This window comes from Sceloporus undulatus, chromosome 3 (assembly GCF_019175285.1).
Source record: "Sceloporus undulatus isolate JIND9_A2432 ecotype Alabama chromosome 3, SceUnd_v1.1, whole genome shotgun sequence".
In the NCBI taxonomy this organism is placed as follows: Eukaryota; Metazoa; Chordata; class Lepidosauria; order Squamata; family Phrynosomatidae; genus Sceloporus; species Sceloporus undulatus.
The window spans coordinates 180,661,372-180,686,870 of NC_056524.1; the positions used below are offsets into that span (position 1 = coordinate 180,661,372).

The 25,499-nt window shown below is 38.8% G+C and overlaps 1 protein-coding gene across 5 annotated transcripts; it reads right to left on the bottom strand.

The window, feature by feature from the left end:
• Positions 1 to 4,461: 4,461 nt before the first annotated feature.
• SLC35G1 (solute carrier family 35 member G1) lies at positions 4,462 to 24,959 on the bottom strand. Of its 5 annotated transcripts, none has more exons than XM_042459569.1 (4): positions 24,551 to 24,959; positions 10,629 to 10,809; positions 9,138 to 9,510; positions 4,462 to 4,686 (listed from the first exon to the last, which is right to left on the bottom strand). In XM_042459569.1, the coding sequence occupies exons 1-4, from the start codon at positions 24,810 to 24,812 to the stop codon at positions 4,645 to 4,647; spliced, it is 858 nt and encodes a 285-aa protein (XP_042315503.1). In that variant the 5' UTR covers positions 24,813 to 24,959; the 3' UTR covers positions 4,462 to 4,644. The 5 variants fall into 5 exon arrangements, with proteins under 5 accessions (XP_042315503.1, XP_042315502.1, XP_042315500.1 ...); XM_042459568.1 differs by having other exon boundaries at positions 4,462 to 7,429; XM_042459566.1 differs by lacking the exon at positions 4,462 to 4,686 and having other exon boundaries at positions 8,023 to 9,510; positions 24,604 to 24,959.
• Positions 24,960 to 25,499: the final 540 nt, after the last annotated feature.

Consider the following 25,499-nt stretch of genomic DNA (forward strand, 5'->3'; position numbering starts at 1 on the left):
AAAAATAACAACCAAAAAACTCTTCACCACCACCACCAATCCAAATCTTAGCTCCTGCAATATGGCCCATAATCAGCATGAGTGGCTGCCTTGCCAAGGAGAGAGATACAGTGGGCCCTAAATATCTACTGGCGTTTAGGTTGAGGATGACCTGTGGATACCAAAATCCATGGATGCTCAAGTCCCATTAAATACAATGGCAGAGTAAAATGATGTTCCTTATATAAAATGGCAAAATCATGGTTTGCTTTTTGGAATATATGTTTTAAAAAATATTTTCAAGCCATGGTTGCTTGAATCCGTAGATAAGGAATCCATGGGTATGGAGAGCCGACTGTACTATGTTCTCCAAAGGTCTAGCCAAACAGTTGGACTCTAAGCTGACTCTCAAGAGAAGCAAGGGTGTCCTAAGCAGTAGTGGCTGGTGGTTCCCATGTCAATGGAGCAATTAATCCATTCTGGGTTTTAGTCCAAGATTCAAGCTGCTGGATTTACTTTGGGAAGAAGATTTAAGAACCTCTTATTATTATTATCACCCCACCTTTCCTCCAAAATTGAGAATTAAGGCAGCCTACAGTTTGAAACAAGAACAATACAACCACAAACATACAAGAAGTGAACATTAAAATGGAATCAAGCTATTAAAACAATTTACATATACCCTTAAAAATATAAAAAGGAATTAAGAACACTAACAACACAGTACCCTCTTAAAAGCCCATTTTTAAAAAACCTACTTTTAAAGCCTGTCAGAAGGACAGGCCTGCTGACAGGACAATAGAGAGGGGGCCATTCTGGTCTCCCCAGGAAGAGAGTAGCAGAGTCTGGGGTTTGACACATAATGATTGCATTCAAAGGTATCCTAACCTTTCTCTATTTCTTTTGGTACCATTTGCATTGCACAGGGAAACTCTGAGCATAACAGTCATGTTTAGATTTGTAAGAACCTGTATCTTGGGCTAGCAATGTGCTTGCTCCCAGCACTTGATTGCATCTACTTGCAGCACCAGCAGGTTTATTGGGCATGATGACTGAAACATGATGTGTTTTATGATATGAACCTGGTAGCAGCTGAATTTCTCACCTGACAAAGCAGAAAAATAACCCTTGAACAAATCATTTCTGTGCTTGTCAAAGGTGAGTCAAGCCAGAGAACCAGATGCTGCTGGGTTCTCAGATGTCACACTAAAAAAACTAGACTAAAGCTTTGTGGTTTGTTTAGCACCACTACCTCCATGCCCAGGAGTGACTAGGCTGCAAAAGCCAGTACACTGGCTTGCTTGTCCTCAGCAGTACAATTCCTGTTTGTCCATGTGTGAACCTGGCCAACACCACATCTGTTACTTCTTTAACAAAATATTACTGAAATGGGGGGGGGGGGGGGAGAGAGAAGTCAAAACCTACATATTCATCATATTCAGTCTTTTCATTTAAAATTAACTATTAAAATCAGAGGTTTGTTAACAAAATTCTAATATCTACAGATTTTTGTTGAGTAACATTGTATTAGAAGACAGGTTGAAATTATTTTGATCTAAAATAAGGTATGATTTCTAATATCATAAAAGAAATATCCACTCTTTCGTACTGCAAATAAAAAGTGAGAGCATTTGAAGGGGAAGTAATTGATATTTAACTGTTTAACTGATTGTACTGAAATATCTAAAGGAGCCATGGCTGTGGCTCCCAGGTTGTCCAGGGGCATGAAGCCCCAAGGACACTCCTTTGCTGCTTCTCCAGATTGGGGCTGCGGGGCGGCCAGTGAGGATGCCCTGGTCCCAATCTGGAGCAAAAAGGGGGCAGTAAGCTCTAGCATTAGCATAACAGACCATTGCAAGAGTGCCTCTTTGCAAATTCTGCCATAAATGATAGCACCACACCAGCTTCTTGACACTCTGGCCCATATGGAAGAACACCCAAAAGAAACTACTGATGCTTTTCGATCCTTTGGGTTTTCCTTGCCTGTACTGTAATAAAAACCTCTTTACCATGTACTTTAAGGACTCAGATATGGGATTTATAATTCAGTGATGCAGCATGTTTTACAAGCACAAGGCATCGGGTTCATTCCCTGCAAACTCATTTACTGTATAGATGCTGTAACTGGTATAAAAGTTCCTTTCTAATTTCTTATCTCTCTCTTGAAGTAGTGGATGTTGATTAGAAAAGGCCAATGGATAATGGGTTAAACAAGAATAAAAGCACAAAACGTTTACACTCTAGTTTATAAAAACAATGCAATATATTGAGTACAACTTGCTGTGGGGCAACCTGAAGATTTGTTGTTTTTAAAAAAATGCCCTTTTTTGGTAAAACACTGAATAACTAACAGTAATTTTAATTTTTTATTTTCATTCCTCTCCATGTATTCCGATCAAGAAAACAGTCTTTGGCTGAACATAGTCTTTGGCAATTTGACAGAAAAATTTTACTTCTTTGATTTTAAAACAGTCTTTACAAAGGAAAAATATATACAATTACTGCTTTAGCTGAAAGAAATGCAAATAACAGCTTTTTTGATGAAATAGGTGCTTATTATAAAGGAGATACATACACATTTTAAAAATTGTGCATCAAGATATGATTGTACCCACTTTCTATTCTAAAATTTCTTGTTGTGTGCCTTCAAGGTGTTTCTGATTCTTGGTGATCCTAAGACAACCCTATCATGAGGTTTTGTCTGCAAAACTCAAAAATTACATAATAATTACCTAGAAGAAAGATGCAATAAACATATAACAATGATAAACAACAGAAAAAAATATGAAATACAAGTTTCCCAAAACAAAAATTTAAGGGAATATGGTAAACCCCAAATTTATGCCTCTATAAGCCTTCTAGTTGTAACGAAGTTCCAGAGATGAATATTACAGTAGCTGTATTCACTTGTATAACTTAACACTTTTGAAACATTCCACTATAACCAGCAGTCTACAAAAGGATGAAAGAACAAATTCTATATACCATTTGCCCTATTAGCAAATGTATAAGTAAAGAAAATATTATTGCAGTTAAGAGATGTTAGTAGTAGTGATGCTACTATAATGTGAAATGAGTCTATTTGCAAATCATATATGATAGATTTCTAATTTTCAAAATATATAAAACAATCTTGTCTTAGATCCAACAAACATAAAAAATAATTATAATTCAAACATAATTAATATATGTTTGTTTGCATCTGCCTTGCACAGTATGCATGGTTGGGATGGAGAACTTTAGTATACCTACAGTAACAGAAAGGTACTTTAAAATCATTTTCTTCTTTATTTTTAAAACTTTACTGAAAGGTTAAATCCTTTAACAAAGTCAGGGAACAGTTGTTTATTCCAGGTGCTTTCAGGATAATGCCAGGATAGTGTTATGAATTATGACAGTATCAGCTTATCCACTACTGTTCAAGAGTGTGGGCTGCATCATTACTGCAAGTGTCACAAAAGTTTTACTTAGTGTTGCTTGATGGTTTGCTACAGGTTTGAGAAAATAACTTTAAATTTCCTTGATTACCCTGATCCTATTGAAGTAAGAGACCCACAGGAACAGAAACCATTTTGCAACCGAGAATCAAACTAAATATTAAAAGAAATGAACATTCCCTGAGACTAACACATTTATATTCTTAAATTGCAGTTTCCTCTGAGTTATATGTTTCAGTAATTAGATATGTAAATTACTTTTTGATGATCAGTGAGAAAAAAGTACCTCAAGTCCAAGTGCAAGGGACACAGTTGAGTGCAATCATATGCTACAATGATCAGACATCTTTCATTACTGCAGTGAGCATCTTTTCCACAAATGTGCCAACATATTGCCCAGTTTGACCCCAGGTTTTGCAAGCAAATAATAAATGCCAAACTAGAATGGATTGCTCCATTCACATATAAAGCAGGCAGTGATAGTAGCCTATTCTATAGATGAATAGGAACATATTAGAGAGGATACTCTGTCTGCTCCCACTGTGTTCTGTTCATTCCAAGACTCAAAGTGTGCCAGTCTGGGAGACAATTGCTTAAATAAAAGAGTATCAATATGATTAACAGATACTACGGAGAGACAAGAGATTTTTCTTCCCATGCTTGCACATATCTGAATGTTCTTTTTCATGTAAAGAAAAGGACAGACACTTTATACAGTAATACAGCATATATGTGAATAAATCACATCATTATCTCATTATGTCCAGCTTGGTCCTAAGTTAGCTAGAACTTAGATGTAGCCTCAGAGCAAAAAGAACAGTGGCTCTCTGACAATCTGAAGCAAAATCAGTGACAGCACTATTTTACTTAGACTTTTTTTCTTTTGAGTCGAAGGCTTTCATAGCCGGCATCCATGATTTTTTGTGGGTTTTTCGGGCTATACGGCCATGTTATAGATTTTATTCCTGAAGTTTCGCCAACATCTGTGGCTGGCATCTTCAGAGATGCCAGCTACAGATGCTGGCAAAACGTCAGGAAGAAAATCTTCTAGAACATGGCCACATAGCCCGAAAAACCCACAAAAAACCATTTTTTTTTCTTTTGGTTGCTTCTAATATGCTCTGCTTGTTCACCTCTTCAAATAAAGCACAGATTGCTAAAGACTCTAATAGCCTTATTGCATTAAAAACAAACCTGTCAGGCAAATGGATAGAAGCATGTTTGCTTTTCAGTCTCTGCATGATGCTGAAGCACTTCCGTTCTCTTCCAGCTGTAAAAATGTGGGAGATAGTCATAAATATGTCATAAAATTGTCCCTTTTGCCAAGCTATAAAAACCTGTTCAGTAAAAGGGCTGTTTTTACCATTCACTTCTATGCTTTGATGACTGAAAAAGAATGAATGTGTTTCAACATCATGCGGAGACAGAAAAATAAACATGCTTCTCCCTGGTTGCTGGTTTGTTTTTAATGAGATAAGGCAGCCAGTCTCTGGTGCTTTCTCATCCAAAAGACAATAGGACTTCTAGTTGCTGCTCCTGAACTTCTTTACAGCTCATGGAATTGGGAGACAGCAAATGTGAAATAGCATCTATGAAAACAAGAGGTTGTGACACATTAAACAAGGGGTGCTGATGAGATCCTAATACATTGTTTAAGCTCATGCACTGCATTGCAGTACAGAATTTTTTTTGGGGGGGGGGGCAGAGGAAATTTGTCATGTAGCAGCATGGGGAGCCTGGCTGATTGAGACAATGCTTGTCCTTCCTCAAAGTTCCAGTGCTTTGATTTTGCTGGCTCCAGACCATAAGATGAAAATATTTATTGTTATAAACCAACAACACTTTCCTGTTTCTGAACACAGCACACTCCTACTACAAACTTTCTAATGTATGGCCAAGGCATGCACAAGAAAATAGATTTTGCTCCCTGAATATGAATGGATTAATTAATTCATATGCATAATTATATGTACGTTAACCACAGTCATGTTATTATTATTATTATTATTAACCTTTATAAAGCGCTGTAAATTTACGCTGTAAATTGTTCTGATCTCAGGCAGGTGGCAGTTGTTTAAGTATAATGACATACTCAATTTCTTTTGGAAGTTACTAATTCTTCTTGGGATGAGGAAAAAATAACTGGATTCAACAGCCTTGAAAAAAGTAGTATTTTTGCAGGTGAGAAAATAGGCACTTCATTCTGGCTTGCAGGGCACTTCTAAGAAATATTGCACACATAAAAGTGTATATTTTAAAATGCAAATGAGTAAAATGCATAAATACATACAAACAGGATTTAGTGACTGGGGAAAAGTTATGTGAATTAGGAATGATGTGTTAAAATGTGTAAATGTCAGTGTGAGATGCTAGTTGTAAATCTTGCTACCTAACTCAGAACTAGAAAGGGAAAAAAATGCTGGTGAGATTCACAGGACGTTAATGAGACAAACTGTAAAAATTTTTACATTGCTGCACTCTGCCTGCATTTTTCTTTCAAAAGCCCAAAAGAAAGTGTTCTAATACTTCCTAGTTTCTAATAAGGCGCAGAAAAGGAAATTTGATGTTGACATATGAAATCACTAAGGGTCAAAACAGACCAGCAATAATAGCCTGCTTGGGGATGGTGTGGGACTGTGGCGAATGCATGCCACACGCCTCAACTCCAACCCCAATCTGGCCTCACACTGCCCTGTGGGTAGCATGGGAACACTCATGTGCAGTGACCAGACGCACACAACGTAGGAGTGGAGAAGAGCTGTGGCAGCGGTGAAAGGGATGCCCTTTCCTCGGCACAAAATGGGCGCCCTTTCCCCGGCACCAGGAAAAGGTCAGATTGGGGCCGCGGTGTGCAGTTGCCATGGCGCCAATCCAGCGCACAAAGGAGCGGCATGGCACCACCCCTTTAAGGCCATCTGTTTTCAGCCTAAGTTTCTCATTTTGATGTTCTCGTAGTATATTCTTTCTGTAGTATTAAAACAGAAATGGCACAGGACCATTAGCAGCAAACGACATGATAACAAAGTTGTGGGGTGTGTTTGCTTTTATAAATACAGCTGCTGACAGATGAAATCTTCTGCACCATTCTTTTAAGCGGTGACAAATACACCCAGGTAGCCTAGCTATAGTAACTTGTCTGGGACCACATAAATAGAAAATGTTAGTGCAGTTGAAGAAACAGTAAGGAGCAATAAAAATATAATAATACTGTTCATTTTTAATAAGATCTATGGGTTCACTGACCAAGTTATGAATATATATGCTGTCTTCCTAAATATAAAACAGTACACAATCAAATGTATACAACCAACAGGACAATAGAACAAGCTTTCTGATTAAAAAAGAAGACTCAGGCCCAATACAGACGGGCACTTTGTGCCTGTCTGTTGGAAGAGTTAGGGTGCAGTGTCTGCTTGCTGGACACCCTAACCCTGCCCCAGGGTGCCATTTTGGTGCACGCTGGTCTGTACGGTGCATACCATCATGACGCTCCTCCGGTGCTGCATCCACATGATGCAGCCCCAAAGGGGCATCATAAAACTGTGCCACCATGACTATGGCATCCCTTGTAGGGCGCAAAAAGGAGCCACTTTTTGCAGCTCCTTTTTGCATTCTCCAGAGGCCAGATGGGGACCGCAGCATTATTATTGCATAGCATAATAAGCACATATTAAGAACACTTTGCATAGTATTAAACAAAGTTGCATTGAGAAGAATGACCACTTGCACATAAATTCACTGGGTTCCATTCAAAGATGGATACAACCAGATGTCTGCTCACAACATGAGATCCCTCCTCCCTATCCTCCCTCACACTGCATTTCTTCAATCTATTCAGGAGGCTCCAGAGCAGATTTTGAAGTATGATCAGGAGGCCGTATGGGGGAGGCAGAGTAAATTCCACTGACAGTGTGTTCTGTAGGCAGACATCATGGGATTATCACCCACTGTCCTTCTTTGCTTGAATTGTAGCAGGTAAAGTATTGAAGGAGCCAATATGGCTTTTGCTCTATCTATTCAGAACAGCATATTTAAATAGAAATATAAATATTTCAGTTTACATCACTATAAATATATAAACATTTGCTTCAACAAAATATAGAAAAACAAAACCAGTAAACATTTTTTTAAAAAAAAATAAAATAATTTTCTTTCAAGCCTCAGTGGGAAAAAACTATGAATTTACCCCTCACACAACTTCTAGAAAAAAGCCGAAGTTCTGTATTTGATGAACCTGGCATATAAACTGTTTTGGAAAATAATGTTAAAGTAGATGGTTTTAAAGTAAATAACTTTTTGCAGCACAAGATGCCACTCCATTTTATATTTAAAAAGCTTTTGTGGCTGTATTACAATACGGTTTTAGAAAAAAAATGGTAATTTTGAATGAGCCTGTCTCATTGCTGCTTGCACACTCAGTTTATATTTAATTTGTATTAGTACAAACTTTACCGCATTAAAATGTGGTAAATTTAAAATGTGAACTGGGCTCAGTTCAGTCCAATACAGTATATGAAAGTGGAGGTCCCTCTATCTGACAGGGAAATGTGCCTGGTGTGTTCATAGAAAACAATCCACCATAATAGGAGCTGGGAGCACCATTATTAGCAATGCAACAGCCATTTTATAGGTTTTACAGAATTGGAAAATGATAGAGAACACATCACTGATATTTCCACTGTAAAACCGAATCCATGCTTCTCTTTCCAAATAAGATGTGAGAATCCCAAGTGATGCTAAAACTCAAAATTACTCTATACAAGAAATCAGAAATTCTGCTTTGAGTTCTGCTTTTCAAGTTACAAGAAGGCAGATAACAACAACAAAAAAAGAAAGAAGATAGGTAAGTTAATTTTGATGCCATTTTCTTTCTCCCATTTTTAAACAATGTGTGAACTCACTCTGAGGAACTAACTGTATGAAGGCATACACAAAAGGGATGCATGGCATTAAAAATTATGGCTTGGATCCAAATTATTACTTTAAGTGCACCTAAGAGTTAAAGGACGCTGAATAGATTTTGGTTTGCATTTTTACAATGAGCAGTAGATCTCCATGTCATATTCAGTCATCAAGATATTTCAGTTCAGAACAAAATTTTTGTAACACAAAAATGAGGGGAATGGTACTAATGAAACAAAAGCCAAAATCTTCTTGGATACACAAAACCCAATGTGGATCAAGGCACATCTACAAAACAGTGAGTTATGGTATCTACTTTTGCTTTGACAAGTAAATGTGATTGTGAAGAAACACAGAACAATAGATGCATTATTTAAAACTCATATTTAAGATCTTTGCTGTGTTTTTAGCAATGAAAGCAGTTCAAGCTTATTAAATTTCATTTCTAGTACTCTTTTTGGAGTTCTGACGCCACTTCCGAATGACAGTGCCAGAGCTGCTAGCAACAACACAAAGGGCACCTCCCACAGTCCACCAGGTTGGTAAATGATTGAGAAAAAGAATTTGTAAAATAAAAGCAAACACCACATCCATTGTTTTCATTATAGCTACAGGACCTGCTTCTTCTATTTGTAACGCTTTTGTAAGAAATATTTGACCACCTAGTCCCAATAGTCCAATTGCTATTAGAAGAAATCTATCTATACCACAATTTGGTAAACTCCATTCACCTATTACAGAAAGTGCTATTACACACACTATTAACCCAATGACTGCATAATACCAAATGGATAAAAAGTAATGCACTGATTTCCCCACCTTTCTTAGTATAACAAAAGTTGAAGCAGCAGCTACTGCACTTGTAACTGCTGCTATTGTCCCTTTGATATGATCTGTGTAGCTTCCTTCAATTCCCGAAACTTTGGATCCAAACAGAAAAGGTGGTCTTGCAATAAGAACCACTCCAGTGATTGTAAAGATGGTGAACAGAAGATCCCAAAGACTATATTTCTCCTTGAGAAATATCCAGGCAAATAATGATGTAAAAACTGGACTACTGAAAGTAATGACAGTAGCATCAGCGAGAGGCATCACTTGGAAAGCATAATAAAGAAGAATCATTGCACCAGAACCAAGCAATCCTCGGAAAAAAAGAAACATTCGTTTGTCTTTTGGTCCCAAAAATCCTGTTCTAAAATGAAAGAAACAGAAAGACAGGCTTGATATTTATCTCTTAGCATGAAGATTTCATAATCATACAGCAATTCAATTAACTTCATACAGTGGATTTCAGATAATTGTATGTTAAATCTAAGTATGGTTAGTCTAACAGTTATCAGAATGTCATTACTGGGACACTTTCATGCAAGTTCTCCTAATATTCAGCACTTACAGTCTCAGTACCATTTATTATGCGGTTTCTTACACGTCTGTTTCAAATTATCAAGGACAAATAACTTGTTGAAGAAATTAAGTAGAAGTTTTCAATTCTATGCATGCTTATATGTGAGCAAGTCCCATCAATCTCAGCAGGCCTTACTTCTGAGGAGAACTATAGAGGATAACATTATATATAGGTCAGTTGTGGGAACTGTGTAGCCCTGCAGCTGTTGTTGCATTGCAGCTCATACCATTAGTCATCATAGTTTATCCAAATTAGGGTTGGTGAGATTTCCAGACCAACAACATCTGCATGACTACTTAAGTCCCACACCTGATATAGGTGAACTGGTTGTATGTTAAGCAACATAACAAAGTAGTCCATAAATCTTTGGGATCAGGAAGAACTTTAGGAGTGAAACACTAGCAAATAGGAGGGAGAACTGACGTTTTCACCCATACACACATTCCTTCAAGTCACTTCTCTGTAACTATTGTTTCTGTTCTGGGAGACCCACCAGAAGCAAAATGCCTACAGCTAAACAATTTCTAGAAAGTGGCAAATAACCCACAGGAGTAGTATGGGTTCACTTTTTTGCCTACTCATGCTATACAGTGGCAGCCCCGACATTTTATTAAGGCCTCATGGCAATTTGATTGGTCTTATATATTCATTAACCACCATTCATCATCTGCTTCAAATTCCTATTAATTCATCATACACCCTGTACTAGCTTAAAATGTCACAGAAGTCAGGTCTGCTGCAAAAGACAGAAAATTAGAGTGTGTTCTTGAATCATTTCAAGTTTATGGGGGTATGTTAAGAACTTTATTGTTTATTGGACCCTGTCTAATTTGTAATTAATCACACCTATACACTGAAAAGCATTTCTTATTTGCCTTTCCACATACAAAGGATGGAGTACTCACTTGTAGTATATTAAACCAGGAAGAACAAACATCATTTGGAAAATACATCTAAAGGCACTGACTTCCACTGAATGTAAATCTTCAATTTTCTTCAGAAATAAAGAAGCCACAGAGAAAAGAAAGGCTGACAGGAGGGTATAGAACAGTCCAAGACCTGGGCAGGAACGTTTCTTCTTTATTCCTACAATATAATAATTATGATTTCCAGTTAGCAAATCCAGTGGGAAAATGCAGTGAGCAAAACAAGTTTAACTATACAGTGGGCCCTCTGTATCCATAGATTCTTTATCCAGAGATTCAACCATCCACAGCTTGAAAATATTCAAAAAATATATAAATTTCTGAAGCAAAGCTTGATTTTACCATTTTATATAAAGGGACATCATTTTACTATGCCACTGTACTTAATGGCACTTGACAATCCACGGATTTTGGTATTCATGGGGGATCCTGGAACCAAACCGCAGCAGATACCAAGTGCCCACTCTCATTTCCTGAGCTGTATTTTTAATATTTACATTTGACCAATTAACTCTTAGGAGAAAAACAAAAGGGTTGTTTTTTTATAGCTACTGAAAGTATAAACAGTTTTTGACATGATGGTACAGAAAGCTATTTCATTATTACAAAAATTGCCACATTTACTTCTTTTAGAAAACCAAAGGAATATAAAGTACATTTACTAGTCACAAAACTGGGCTGTATAGTTGCTTGTGTTTTGTTTATATGTCTAGACTTCTGTAGTGCACTCTACATGGGGCTACCTTTGTATCAGGTTCGGAAGCTTCAATTAATTCAAAATGCAGCAGCCAGATTGATCACTGGAACTTCCAGGTCAGATCATATAACACCTGTCCTAAAATCCTTACACTGGCTGCCAGTTAGCTTATGGGCGCAATACAAAGTGTTGGTTGTTACCTTTAAAGCCCTACATGGCTTGGGCCTGAGTTACCTGAGGGAACGCCTCTCCCTAAACAATCCGCCTCGCACCCTCAGGACAACAGGGAGGAATCTGTTAGATTACCCAAAGGTCAGACTAACAGTTACTTCAAAAAGAGCATATACAGCTATGGCCACCAGGTTATGGAACAATCTGCCGGAGGAGATCCGTCTCATCACGACCCTAGATGCCTTTAAGAAGGCACTAAAGACGGATCTCTTCTGGTGGGCATACCCACCTGACCTTCTATAAAGAACTTCAGGAAACCCCACTTCCAGTCATAGCAGCATAACTGCCCGCTGCCCTGCAATTATTGAAATTGCAATTTTTATACTTTGTGATGTTTTTATGATATGTATTTTAGACATGATTGCCTGTATGGAGATTTTTGGTTGTAATCCCACTTCAATCCGTTGGGAGAAGCGGGAAAAATACAAATAAACTTATTATTATTATTATTAGTTCATCAAGAGATATTCACACCTTTGCTGTATTATAAAAGAACTATTCTGTTATTTTTCTGACACCAGGAAACTATGATGTCTCTTCACTGAAGCTGTGTGGTGCTAAGGCCTCTTTAAACAACAAATACACAAATATCTGGGAATTAAGTGAGCACCAAAGGCCTTGCTACCCAAGATATTGTACAACACCACAACCACTGTACTGGCATAGCTCTGAAAGCCATATCGGGAAAGTATGTCAGTGCCATCACTTCCTATTGCAGCACTATGTATAAGTGGTGTTAAACTGAGGAATAATAAGTGACTTGCCCAACATCATCTGAGGACCTTCATGCATGATAAATATCAGAATGCAGGGCTCTCTTGTATTGGTCTGGTACTTTGCATCCTTAACATTCAACTAAAATCCCAAGGACATCATATGTTTTTCTGATATCAGTATAGTGGGCCCTTGGTATCTGCTGGGGTTTGGTTCTAGCATCCCCCCCCCCCAATGGATAACAAAATCTGTGGATGTTTAGGTCCCATTAAATACAACGGCGTAGTAAAATTGTGTTCCTTACATAAAATGGCCATATCAATGTTTGCTTTTGGAATGTATACATTTCAAAAATATTTTCAAACTGTGGATGCTTGAATCTGTGGATATAGGGGGCTGACTGTATTAATATTGTATAAATTATCTATCCTCTATGTTTTCTCTATCCCCCCTGTTCATGTTTCTCTCTTCACTGCTACTGCAGTCCCAAGGAAGAGATTGGAAGGATATCCAAAAGTTATTATTACATATATACAAAAAAGGACTAACTGAGGTTAGTCTAAAGGCTTATTAATATGGCAGCATCACTAAACATGCTTTGATCTTGGCTTGTTGCAGTAAACTATTTACTACAATTTGTCTTTTTCAGATGCAAAGATCAGTCTCCTTGCAGCCACATGAGTGAGACAGAGGACTGTACAAGTCCAAAGCTCACACACTTCCTGCTCAACTATGTTTAGTTGCATCTGAAATATTCATTGTTTTACAGACACAAGGAAAATCATTACATGATTCCCCAATAAGTATTTAGAGAAATAGTCTGAAGCAGTAATTTCAGTACAGTCAGCCCCACATATCCACGGATTCTTTATTCATGGATTCAATTATCTACAATTCAAAAATATTCTAAAAATATATGAATTCCAAAAAACAAACCTTGATTTTGCTATTTTATATAAGGGACACCTTTCCCCCATGACACTGTATATAATGGAACTTGACCATCCATGGATTTTGGTATCCACTGAAGTCCTGGTACCAAACCTCAGTGGATACCAAGGGCTCATTGTATTAATTTTTATGTCAGATATAGCTGAAAGAGCTCTCCCTCCCCCCCCCCCCCACACACACACTCACACACAAACATAAAATGCTTTGAAAATGTTATTTTGTCTATCTATACTGAACCAGGATATAATGATCAATTTAATCCTCATCTTGTTCAGGGAAAAAATGTCACCACAATGTCTCTGCTTCCTTATACACAAGGCTTAAACACACATACACACAAATATTATAATTTCTAGAATTGCTTTTTTGTGAGAAGGTATTTTCTAAAGTGATGGAGAAGCAAAAGATGCTCCTCTCAGATATGTGGAAGAAAGAAGTGATTTGGCAAGGCACTTTTTCCACTTGCTAGGTGTCAGAAACTAAAAGCTGAGAATCAATATTTTCTAATACAGTACTCAAAAATTCAAAGTGATAGAATACATTCAGACATATTTTTGCCATTTTGGCCCCAGTTGATTAGCTACTAAAATCAGCTTTTGAGTAGTAGCAGACTTTCTATTTTGATTCTCACATAATTGGACATATTGAACAGTTTATGATTAACGAGATACTACTGTATTAGAGCCAGTGTGGTGTAGTGATTTGAGCACTGGACTAGGACTCTGGGAAACCAGGGTTTGAATCCCCTCTTGGTCATGGAAACTCACTGGGTAACCTTGTGCAAGTCAGACTCTCTCAGTCTTAAGAGGAAAGCAATGGCAAACCTCCTATGAATAAATCTTTCCAAGAAAACCACATGATAAGTTCAGCTTAGGGTCATGATAACACTATAGCATATCCAAAAGTTTTTCTCTCTCTCAAAACTAATGCTCAAACTTTGCTAAGGAACTGCCCATAAGACTGGGTCATTTCCTGCAGATAATGCCTTTGAACCTGACGTGATTAAGAACTAGCCAAATAAGCTGAACCATCTAATTTGAAACCAATGCTAATACGTGGATTCTTTTCATGACAGATGCCTATTCTTGTCTTGTGAAATCTACCAACTCTTTTTGCTAACTTACCATTTCACCTTCTTTTTCCATTTTTCTAATCTATCGCAGAAAGTCCATCTTTCATTCATCTTTCATTATTTTGGTAGCTGAGAGTCATTCTTCACTAATTGATGAGGTTTGTATACAAGTGGATAATCTCCACCTTCTCTGAAAAAGAGAAATGTGCTGTTCTGCTCTCTCTTTTCTTTCCCCCCAATGAAGTTCTGCACATTACAACTGCTTCAGAAAATACTAATTTCATAACATTATTCCTCTATTGATACACTTGGATAACTCCAGCATTTTGCTCGTGGAATTTCTTCTCTCTCTGTGAAGCTCTGTGCCACCTGAAATCTAGCTCTGGACATTCTTCCAGGCCTCTAGAGAACCTTTTGGGGAAAGGAGACTTAACCCACCACCCCAATGATTTAGTCAGGCTCTGCTGTTCTACTGATAGAAGTACACTCTAGGATCCTTCCCTCAGTATGGGCATTACACATACACATGCCTGGGAACACTAACCTGGCCAGTGTTTACAGATGTATGTGTACGGGTATTAAATGATCGGTTAATAAAGGTAAAGGTCTTCCCTTGACAAGACTTAGTTGTATCCGACTGTAAGGGATAGTGCTCATCTCTGTTACTAAGCCAAAGAGCCAGCTTTGTCAAAGAGAACTCCATAATCATGTGGCCAGCATCACTGCAGGAAATGCTGTTACCTTCCCATCCAAGTGATATTTATCTACTTGCGCTCTTACATGCTTTCGAACTGCTAAGCTGGCAGAAGCTGGGACTAGTGATGGGAGCTCACCCCATCATGTGCTGCTTGGGTCTCCAACTGCCAACCTGCTGATCTTGAAATCATCAGTGTCTTAACTGCTGAGACACTGCATCCCTTGTATAAATAATATGAGTGTAAATACATCAACATTTCATGGTTTGTTGTAGATAATTTTGTTCAACCATGATATGTTTTCTCAAATGGACTTTTACTCTGAGAAAAGGTCTGGGGAATATGCAAAATGGATTTATGGTGCATATGTGCTGCTGAAACCTATTCTGCCTTCCACTGTTTATGTCTCACACACTGTCAGAACTGAGCCCAAGAACAACAAAAAACAACTACGTGGGGGCACCCACCTATACACTCATCCTTATTCCTCACCATTTATATGGTTGGAACAGACCCCTGCTTAAAGATATGTGTCAGCTACTACTACAAATGTGTGGTCTAACCCTGCACATTTTACTTTTTCCATAAGATGGCTACACAGTGTTGCCTCTCATTCATTCTCCGCCCATTACAGATTTCTTCAATAAAGCAGTATCCCAAACACAGGTTTTGGTTTAGAGTGTTTAAATATACAATCAGCACTCTGTATCCACAGATTCTTTATCCACCACGGCTTGAAAATGTTCAAAAAATATATAAATTCCAAGGGACATCATTTTACTAGGCCATGTATTTAAAGGTACAGTGCTCCCTCGGGTTACGAAATTAATTCGTTCCGCGGCCGCTTTCGTAACCTGAAAAGCCTTCGCAAGCCGAAAACCCATAGGCGCTAATGGGGAAAAGCCGCGATTTCGTGTGAAATAGCGCCGAAAAGCACCAAAAAAATTTTCGTAACCCGAAAAAACATTCGTAACCCGGAACAGTTATTTCCTATGGGATTTTTTCGTATCCCGGAAATTTCGTAACCTGGGTATTTCGTATCCCGAGGTACCACTGTACTTGAGCATCCATGGATTTTGCTATCCATTTGGGGGGGGGGGGTCCTGGAACCAAACCCCAGCAGATACCAAGGGTCCAAGGTAGTTAAAAAAACCATGCTATATAACAGCTTGTTTACAAATGAAATACATAGTTCCTAAACTTATATTCCTAATTGTGAAATGCACTCATCTCAAATGTTTGAGTTTTCACTCTCTATATTTAGAAAATATTTAGAGATACAATTATTTGTGATGGCTTTTAATGTGCTTTGATGCTTCTTGATTACTGTGATGATTTTAATGATTTTGATTACCATTAAAGGTTTCTCTGTTTAATTAATTTTAATGATTAATAACATTAATAATATTAATGATTTAATGTTACCTGGAGTATTATATTTTTGGAAGATATGTAGAATGCAAAGGTAGTCACTAACAAAAGCAAGGATAAACTCTTTCATATGCTTTAAAATGAAAATGGAAAAGACTTGAATCCAAACATTTCTAATGCACTGCTACAGAAAAAATGCAACAGTTTTCAGAGAGATTAAAGCAAAATACTTGACATAATGCATGCTCAGTTTCTCTTTAATTATGTTTTTAATCTAGAATTTTTCTAAAAGAACAAACATCTCTTTTTTGTCTCTGCATACTAGTTTTTGGTCATGTTCCATGACAGTCGCTTCTGATGTGTACTGATTTTGATCACTTAATTATATTATAGCCCCACTTTATTTAAATAATACAATACAGACCCATATTAATGTGATGTTACAATACTGTCTGAAACATTAGATTAACTAAAGAGACTCAGGATGGATTGCAGCTGACTGAAGAAAAACAAAAAGTGAAGAGAATTATACAGAGTGAAAAACAAGAAGAGAATATCAAGTATCAATGTAGTATTCTATTTGCCATCTGAAGAATAAACTGCCAAATTCAATACTGAAATTATTAAAGTGGGCTAGGATTCACGGAAAAGATTGCTCAAGAGCCCTTCCTCTATCCACCAATATCATATTATAAGACTCTTCTGAAATTGAGAGCACTGTCAAAAGCAGTTTCTCATATGCTGCTGTTCGGAGTGTGGGGAAAATCCCCTGATGTTCATCTGAAGAAAGCTAAGGCTAAAATCTCAATAATTCTATACAACATTGGACAGATGTCATATATACTACTAATAATGGACAATTTCTCTAATGTTACTGAAAATGTGTGGAAAGAAATATACCTCTACACAAACACAAAGCAAAATATTACACAGTATGAGAGAGGGTCTTCTTGGTGGCTGCTCCTAGGCTGTGGACCTCCCTATCACAGTAGTACTGACCATTCTCTGCTGGCAGGCAAACATCTTTTTAATCAGAAAAGATTTTGACTATTAATTACTGGGGATCTTTTAATGGGGGTAGTTCACTCACTTTTTCCTGTTATATATTTTAATAGTTTTCATTCAGTGTGATAGTTTATTTGTTTTTAATAACTGCTTATTGGTTTTTACGCTGTATTTTCTTTTAATTCATGCGGTGAGCCATCTTAGTACAGTCCTGTGGGACTACGATAGGACAGGTACAGATATAGGTTTGCTGTTTTTGTTGTGTGCCTTCAAGTCATTGCTGACTTTATAGTGACCCCAAGGCAAATCTATCACAGAATTTTCTTGGCAATATTTGTTCACAGGAGGTTGGACTTTCCTCTCTTCCAAGGTTGAGAGTGTGTGACTTTTCCAAGGACACCCAGTGCGTTTCCATGGCTGAGTGGGGATCCAAACCTGGTCTCCAGAGTCATATAACTCAAACTATACCACTACGTCGATTCTCTAGATATTAGTATAGAAATATTGAAGAAATTAATAAACAGAACTTAAAAATATGTATCAAGAACAAACTGTTTTGGCAAGCTGCATACAAGGTGACAGTTTAGAACACTGTTTCTAGCATTGTTCAGTGGATGATGGTATTATCCTCTAAGCTGAGGTCAAACGATATTCAGGTGAAGTCTAAAGATTCAAAAATTCTCTCTTTTGTCCAAAATGTTTGAAAATGGATCTTTAGAACCTGGTGCCATATGGTTTCATCTTAAGGATATTACTGTCATCCACTAAAAAATGCTGGACAAACCTGGAAGAAGAGTGCTTTTTAATTAATCCCCTCCCCTTTTCTCCCTTTGTCTTGCAATAGGCTGGCAACAATTCCTAACTTATTTTAACAATACCAACAATATGAATCTCCCACTCCCTGAAATGAAGTAAGATTGTTATAACCTGGAATGAATTGTTATGGTGAGAGTCTGTGATCTTATTTCAGTTCTGGTACTGAAAACAAATCTCTAAGATCAGAAGTCTTTATCTAAGCAATAAGCTACTGGAACTAAATGGATGGTTCCACAAAGTCTTGTTTTGAAGTCTCATCATGACAGAAAATTAATCTTAATCTCCCAAGGGAGAGAACATTGTTAGGGATGATGGGAGTTGCAGCTCTTCTCCTGGCTTTCACTCTCACCACCCTGGTCAGCGGAAGAACAACCAGTTTGACCAGTAGCTCTGAGTATTGGCTGAAGATATCTTCCAATCTTCTCTGGAGTCTGCTGGTTCTTGTTCAGCTCTCAAGACACCAGTCAACACAGTAGTCTTCTTATATAAAAGATCTACTTTTATTCTAATATATACACTATGCACAAAACAATTCACTACTCACAAAACTCACTATACTCCTCAATACCCACACTACTATACTCCTCAATACCCACAAAAAGTATTGCCATACATTATTGCTTATACAGACATTTGTCTCTCTATTCATTATACAGTTGCCACCTCCTGGGCGTGTACATACATTATGATTGACATACCATACTTGGCTCAATCTAGCCCTCACATTGCATCATACACTACTGTCCACTCAATGACTCTCAGGTGATATCAATTTGCATCTTTTCACTTTGTCATTGCCTCATATGTCCTTGGCTTTCAGGACCTTCTAATTACATTACTTACAACACCTGTGTGACAATTCAATAACTTTTGCTGTGTCATGTTACCTTCAAATACATTCATATACACATTATATTTCTTGTGACTATATATCCCATGTGGCTTTTTCCTGACAAACATATGCTCTACTGCAGTGATGGTGAACCTTTTAGAGGCCGAGTGCCCAAACTGTAACCCAAAACCCACATATTTATTGCAAAGTGCCGTGTCCCTCTGGCTTTCTAGTAACAAACACTGGCAAACTCTGAGCTGGGACGACAGCACATGTGCCCACAGAGAGGGCTCTGAATGCCACCTCTGGCACGTATTCCATAGGTTCGCCATCACTGCTCTACTGAATCAGTATGTCTTATGTGTCTGATGTGAAGAAACAGCAAATATTTTTCTCAATGTGCCAAGGACTGGTATCATATTTGTTTCACAAGCTATAATATTTTCTTTTTTGGAAACTCATTAGGGACTGGAGGCCAATGGTTCAAAGACCACCACTTTGTGTAGCATTGGTTTGGAGCAGTTGGCAGGCTGTATCTGCCAGCTGAGAACCAATGTACCTATGGTAAGAAGAGAGCTGTTCATCACCAGAAGATTTTCTCACAAGATGATGAAATGACCACAGCAACTGTAAACACAATGACAGCATGGAAAAGCTGCTATCTACCCATACCAACAAAAACATGAGTCTTCAATGTATGCTGCACCAGATTCTGGTTGGTGGCTCTTGGAATGCTAATAAAAAACAATGTAGATCCTAGAGGCCTAGAATTTGGCCACCACTGTGTGATATAGCAGGGCTAGGCAATCTGTGGCATCCAGAAATTGTTGGACTGAGACTCCTACCAGCTTTACTAGCACAGCCAATGCTAAAGGACAATGGAAGTTGCAGACGAACAAAATCCAGAAGGCCACAAATTACTATCTTCATTATATGACATGTACTTTGAAGGGTTGGCAGCATACTGAAAGGAGAACAGCTATTTTGCCCGAAGAAGGTCCTTTCATCTCATACCTCTTACATCGCTCAATCTTTTCCCTGCACTTCACATGAATTATGTAGGAGACGCAACCTGTTGCGTTCTGAAAGGTCAAGAACATGTTTTCACAGTCAGATGTTTCATTTGTTTGTCCGGTTAAATAATACTGCAATACAGCAGTAAATCATTCTCCTTTCTTCAACATCCTTGCCAATATGTTATCTAGAATGTTTTAAGAACATCAGCCACATTGTATTTGAAAGTACTGGACAAAGAATTATGCAGGATCTTTGGCCTGTATCCATTAGCTTCTTTTAAGAAGAAAGGGAATGTTTTTGCTAGTTTTACACTAGATTGGGAATTGGTTCATTTCTGTGTAAAAATATTTTACGTTGCTTTAATCAATTTTTGAAGGCCACGTTGAACAGGGTTTGCCAAGAAAGACAGCATCTAAATTCTTTAAATAATAATAATAAAAAATCCTAACTCAATCACATTTGGGAAATCATTGCATCTAAGCGATAAATGCTGAAAACGGGTATGTGTGGTTGGGATGGAGAAGGGATGCCAGGGAAGAGAATCATAGAAAGAATAACTATGACCCTGCCATTGTTCTACTTCCTTCATCCTGAGTATAATCCACACACAAGTGACAACAAAAATAATTTCTATAAGTTGTGGCCATTTGTAAATAATTTAACAAATGCTTATATTTCTTGGGGGGACCTTTAATATGAAAATGTGTTACCTAATGTACTTTGACTTTATGGTAAAAAATGTTAACAGTTCAGCATGGAGACCTGCAGTAATAAATGGGCTGAGGAACAGAGGTTTTGTAGGAACATAATCCCTTCAGAAATATCACAGTCTGCTTCCTGGAATTTCAGCTTTAATTTAAGTTTTAAAAAACCCAATAGATCTCTTTCTCTTTTAATTGCAGAGATAAAGAGAAATGTGCAAGCAGGATAATGCTGAATTGCTTACTAACAACTAAACCATCTCCACCCTTCTAGTCTTCTGGCAAATAAATGCAAAAGTACCAGGACAAAGGGAAAGCACATTTAAAATTATGTTTAACATGATTTTAACCAATCAAACAACCAAAAATATTATGCTTTGATTGTGGTTTCCTCCTTTATGTGAATCATATGTTTTCTAAGTGGGGATGTGCCTTCCTTTAAAATCACTCAGTGGATTTCCTTAGCTGAGTAGGGATTCAAACCTTTGTCTCCTTCAGTTAGTACAGCGGATCAGTACAAAGGTTTATTGCACCAAAAAAACTAGTCATATATAAGGCTAATCCTACAATTACTTAAAGAGTATTGCAGATACACAGAAACATCTAAATTCCTGAGTAGAGTTTCTGATTATTCTAAGAATCTATCAAAGGAGTAAAAAAAAGTGGCCTTTGGGTTTAGGAAAGGGATCTTAACAACGAGAGCAAACAAAATAGCTAATGTGCTGGAAAAGCCTATGGAATTAGCCTTTGCTCATCAATTTATATAGACTTGGATTAAAAACACATCATAGTGGACTTCTCTGCAAGTTTAATTCTGTATGCTGTAATTGCTTTTGCTGAAAGCACTGCTAGTAGTAGCTCACAGAATGCTAGGCTGTCAAATCAACACTCTTTAAAAAAAATGGTTTTGTCCCATCCTAGGACGTCAAGTGCTGGATGATTAGATAACATTAATAAAACTAACAAATATAACTAAAAGCAAAGAATTCAGAGACATAGCCATGTCAGCCTGGAATTTTTGTCATTGTGTACCTTCAAGTAGTTTCCAACTTATGGCGACCCTAAGGTGACTCTATCACTGGGGTTTTCTTGGCAAGTTTCTTCAGATCAGTACGCAAAGGAATCTTGTAGCACCTTTGAGACTAACCATGGGAAAGAAGTTGTAGCATGAGCTTTTTCAGACTGGGTCTAATAAATAAATAAATAAATAAATAATATTTATTTATATTCCACCTCTCCCAGATTGACTACATCCTCAGACACAGATGTGGACAAGTTGATCAGATGTCCGCCTTTTCCAGGACATGTGCTATATTTCAATCTTCAGCCCAGAAGTAATTGTCCTCCCTTTTGAGCATGTCAGGAAGGATGAATTTATAGCTTTACACTTTTTAGCTTTTGTTTGTTAATGCCCTACATTTTTCTTCAGTGCCTTGTCCTTCTTTGTGATTAGGACATCTGGTCACCCTGGATGTAGCTAAGTCTCCGAAAGCTCAGGCTACAACTTCTTTCACATAGTTAGTCTCAAAGGTGCTACAAGATCCCTTTGCATACTAAAAGCAAAGGTGTGAGAGAGCGAGAATTAAAGGGTGCGAGTGTTGTTTTCACCTTCAAGGCCAGTGTTGCCAACAAGCCTCGAAGATATTCCCCAGAATGTTTTACCAAAATCCAAAATCCCTGGAATTCCCCAATATTTACCGGAATATTCAGTCAAAATCCCTGGAAAGAAATTAATTAAATTCCCCGGATTTTATGTGTTCAAGGCTGCTCAAGGCATTACGCTATTCAAGGCATTCAGGGATGACAGGAATGATTCCTGACATAAGATACGGGGCAGGACTAAGGGGGGGGGCAGCTTACAGTCAGTGGTGCCAGGCAAGCTAAGGCTTGTTTGCCACCCTCACCGTTACTGGATCACTTGCTTCTGCCCTGCCCATGCCATGGCAGCCTCCAGGCAAGCTAAGGCTTGTTTGCCACCCTCACCGTTACTGGATCACTTGCTTCTGCCCTGCCCATGCCATGGCAGCCTCCACAACCACGGAGGAAAGTTCACCTGAGGACAAGCCCTGCCACCTTCCCTCCTCAGCCACCAGCTGTGCCTCTCCAGGAGTAATTTCTTCAGAGGCAGCAAAAAGCACAGCTGCCACCACCGATGGGCTTCTGGGCAGTTCCCAGCAGCACCTTTAAAAGAAAGAGGTTATAGCATAAACTTTCATAGACTTGGTCTACTTCCTCATGTGCAGGGGGGAAGAAGGGTCTTCCAAGTGAAATAATTCAAACTAATAAAAACAATTAAAGCAAAGGAATTCAGAGACATAACCCTCTTAGTCTGGACTGTCAACATGCAAAGGGATCTTGCAGCACTTTAGAGACAAACTATGTGAAAGAAGTTGTCTCTTAGACTTATATATGAGTTTATACAGTATGCCAGTTGTAAGACACCCTTCCCTGCACCTTTAAGTAAACTTGAACTACTTCCTCAGGTGCAGTAGAGGAAAAAGCATAGGGGCATGATGTAGCAGAGGATCTAAAGGATGAAGCAAAGGAAAACAATGCCAAAGAACTTACAAAATCCCAGCAGGCAGAACTGTTTGTGCTCAAACTAAAGACTGGATGGATGAAAGAATAGAGTGAAGTCAGTACTTTCAAGACACATTACACTCTTGCCTTTTACCAGGGGATGGTTATGTTTTTTAATCAGAGTTAAAGTACAGTACTTACATTGACCCGTGGATAAGTCGATGCAGGTTTTTTGGGTGAATTTTTAGACTAAAGTTTTTAGACTTATATATGAGTACAGTATATACAGTCTGCCAATTGTAAGGCACCCTCCCCTGTGCCTGAGGAAGTAGACCTAAGTCTGCGAAACCTTATGCTACAACTTCTTTCGTGTAATTAACCCCCAAACTGCTACAAGATACCTCTGCATACTAAAAACAAAGGCATTCAAAGATATAGCCGTGTTGGTCTCTAAAATGAGTATGTAAGATCTTGTAGCACCTTTGAGACTAAGTGGAAGAGAGAGGTTGGGATCATGAGCCTCTGTCCAGGAGGAATTCCACAATGTCCTCCCTTTTGAGCAGGACTAAGAAGCATGGATTCAGATTGCTAGAAGTGTGTTTCAGGTTTTTTTGGTAATGTCCCTACATATATATATATATACACACACATTTTTCTTTGGTAGTGTCCCTACATTCTTTTGAACTTGTTGCCTCCCTACTTTTTCTTTTTGAACTTCTTGAATTTTTCTTTGGTAATATCCCTACATTTGAACCTCCTCTTCCAGAGAATTCAAAGATATATCCACATTGGTCTGTAAAACGAGTATGTAAAGAGATCTTGTAGCACCTTGGAGACTAAGAGTCCAAAAGATACTGCAAAAGCAACCCAGTTTCAGACCACTTTGACTGCCCTGGCGGCTCAGTGATGGGGAATCCTGGAATTAAAGTGTAGCTTATTGTGGCACCAGAGCTCTCTCTCTCTCTCTCTCTCTCTGATGGAGGAGGCTCAACGTCCCACAAACACTACAGTTCCCCATATTATATCCCAAATGCATCTGAGGAAGTAGACTTAGGTCTAGGAAAGCTCCTGCTGCCAACTGCTTCCTTTTGCTAGAAAGGTGCTAGTAGACCTCTCTATACTTGTTGTTGTTGTTGTATCCAGGATTCCCTAGCCTTGAGCCAGGGCAGTTAAAGTTGCCTCAAACTGGGAACTGTAGTTTGTTGTGCCCTCAAGGAGGAGGACATGCTCCTGATAGTAAACAACAATAATAAGCAAATGATGAAGCGTGTATCCCCACCAACAGCCAGGGGCTGCCTTCCTTCCTTCCTTCCTTCCTTCCTCCTCACCCACCAGGCGGGACTCTCCAGGAGAAGCCCCCTCGGGGGCAGCAGCAGCATGAAGGGCAGCCGAGGCTTCCTCCTGGCTCCTGGGCACTGCCACCCGCCTTCGCCTTCTCCTTCTCCCTCTCCGCCTCCACGTCGGGGTCTAGGCATGGCTCCTGTTGCTCCTCTTCCTCCTCCTCCTGGGCCCCTGAGTGGAGCCCCTCTGCCAGCTCCCATCGCTCTGGTTCAGCGGCGGCGCCTTCCCCTCCGCTCTGGAAGCGCACCATGGAGCAGGAGGCGAAGGAGGAGGAGAAGGGGAGCTCTCCCTTCGTTTACCTCCGAGTCCTCACACTCTTCTTTGCCGGCTTTACTCTCCGGCCAGGAGCCGGCGACTCCACTGCGCATGCGCCGCCCCCAGGACAACACCACCGCCATGGCGCCCGCGCCCTCCCCCCCTCCTCCTCCTCCTCTCAGGCCACACTTCGCCTCAGGCTGCAGCCACACTGCGGGGGTAGCCCGGTTTGGCACCGCTCTAAGGGCCTTGCCTCAAGGCTAGGGAACGTCTCCTAGCACCTTTGAGACTCACTGGACTCCATGAAATAATAATAATAATAATAATAATAATGATGTGTAGAGATGGAGAAAAGAAATTGGCAGCAGGAGCTTCCCTAGACCTAAGTCTACTTCCTCAGATGCATTTGGATACATTAAGAATAATAATAATAAGTAGAGATCTTGAAGTTCCTTTGAGACCCACTGAAAGAAAGAAATTGGCAGCAGGAGCTTTCCTAGACCTAAGTCTACTTCCTCAGATGCATTTGGGAATAATAATAATAATAATAATAATAATAATAATAATAGAGAGATCTTGTAGCACCTTTGAGACTCACTGGAAGAGAAAAGTTGGGAACAGGAGCCCTCCTA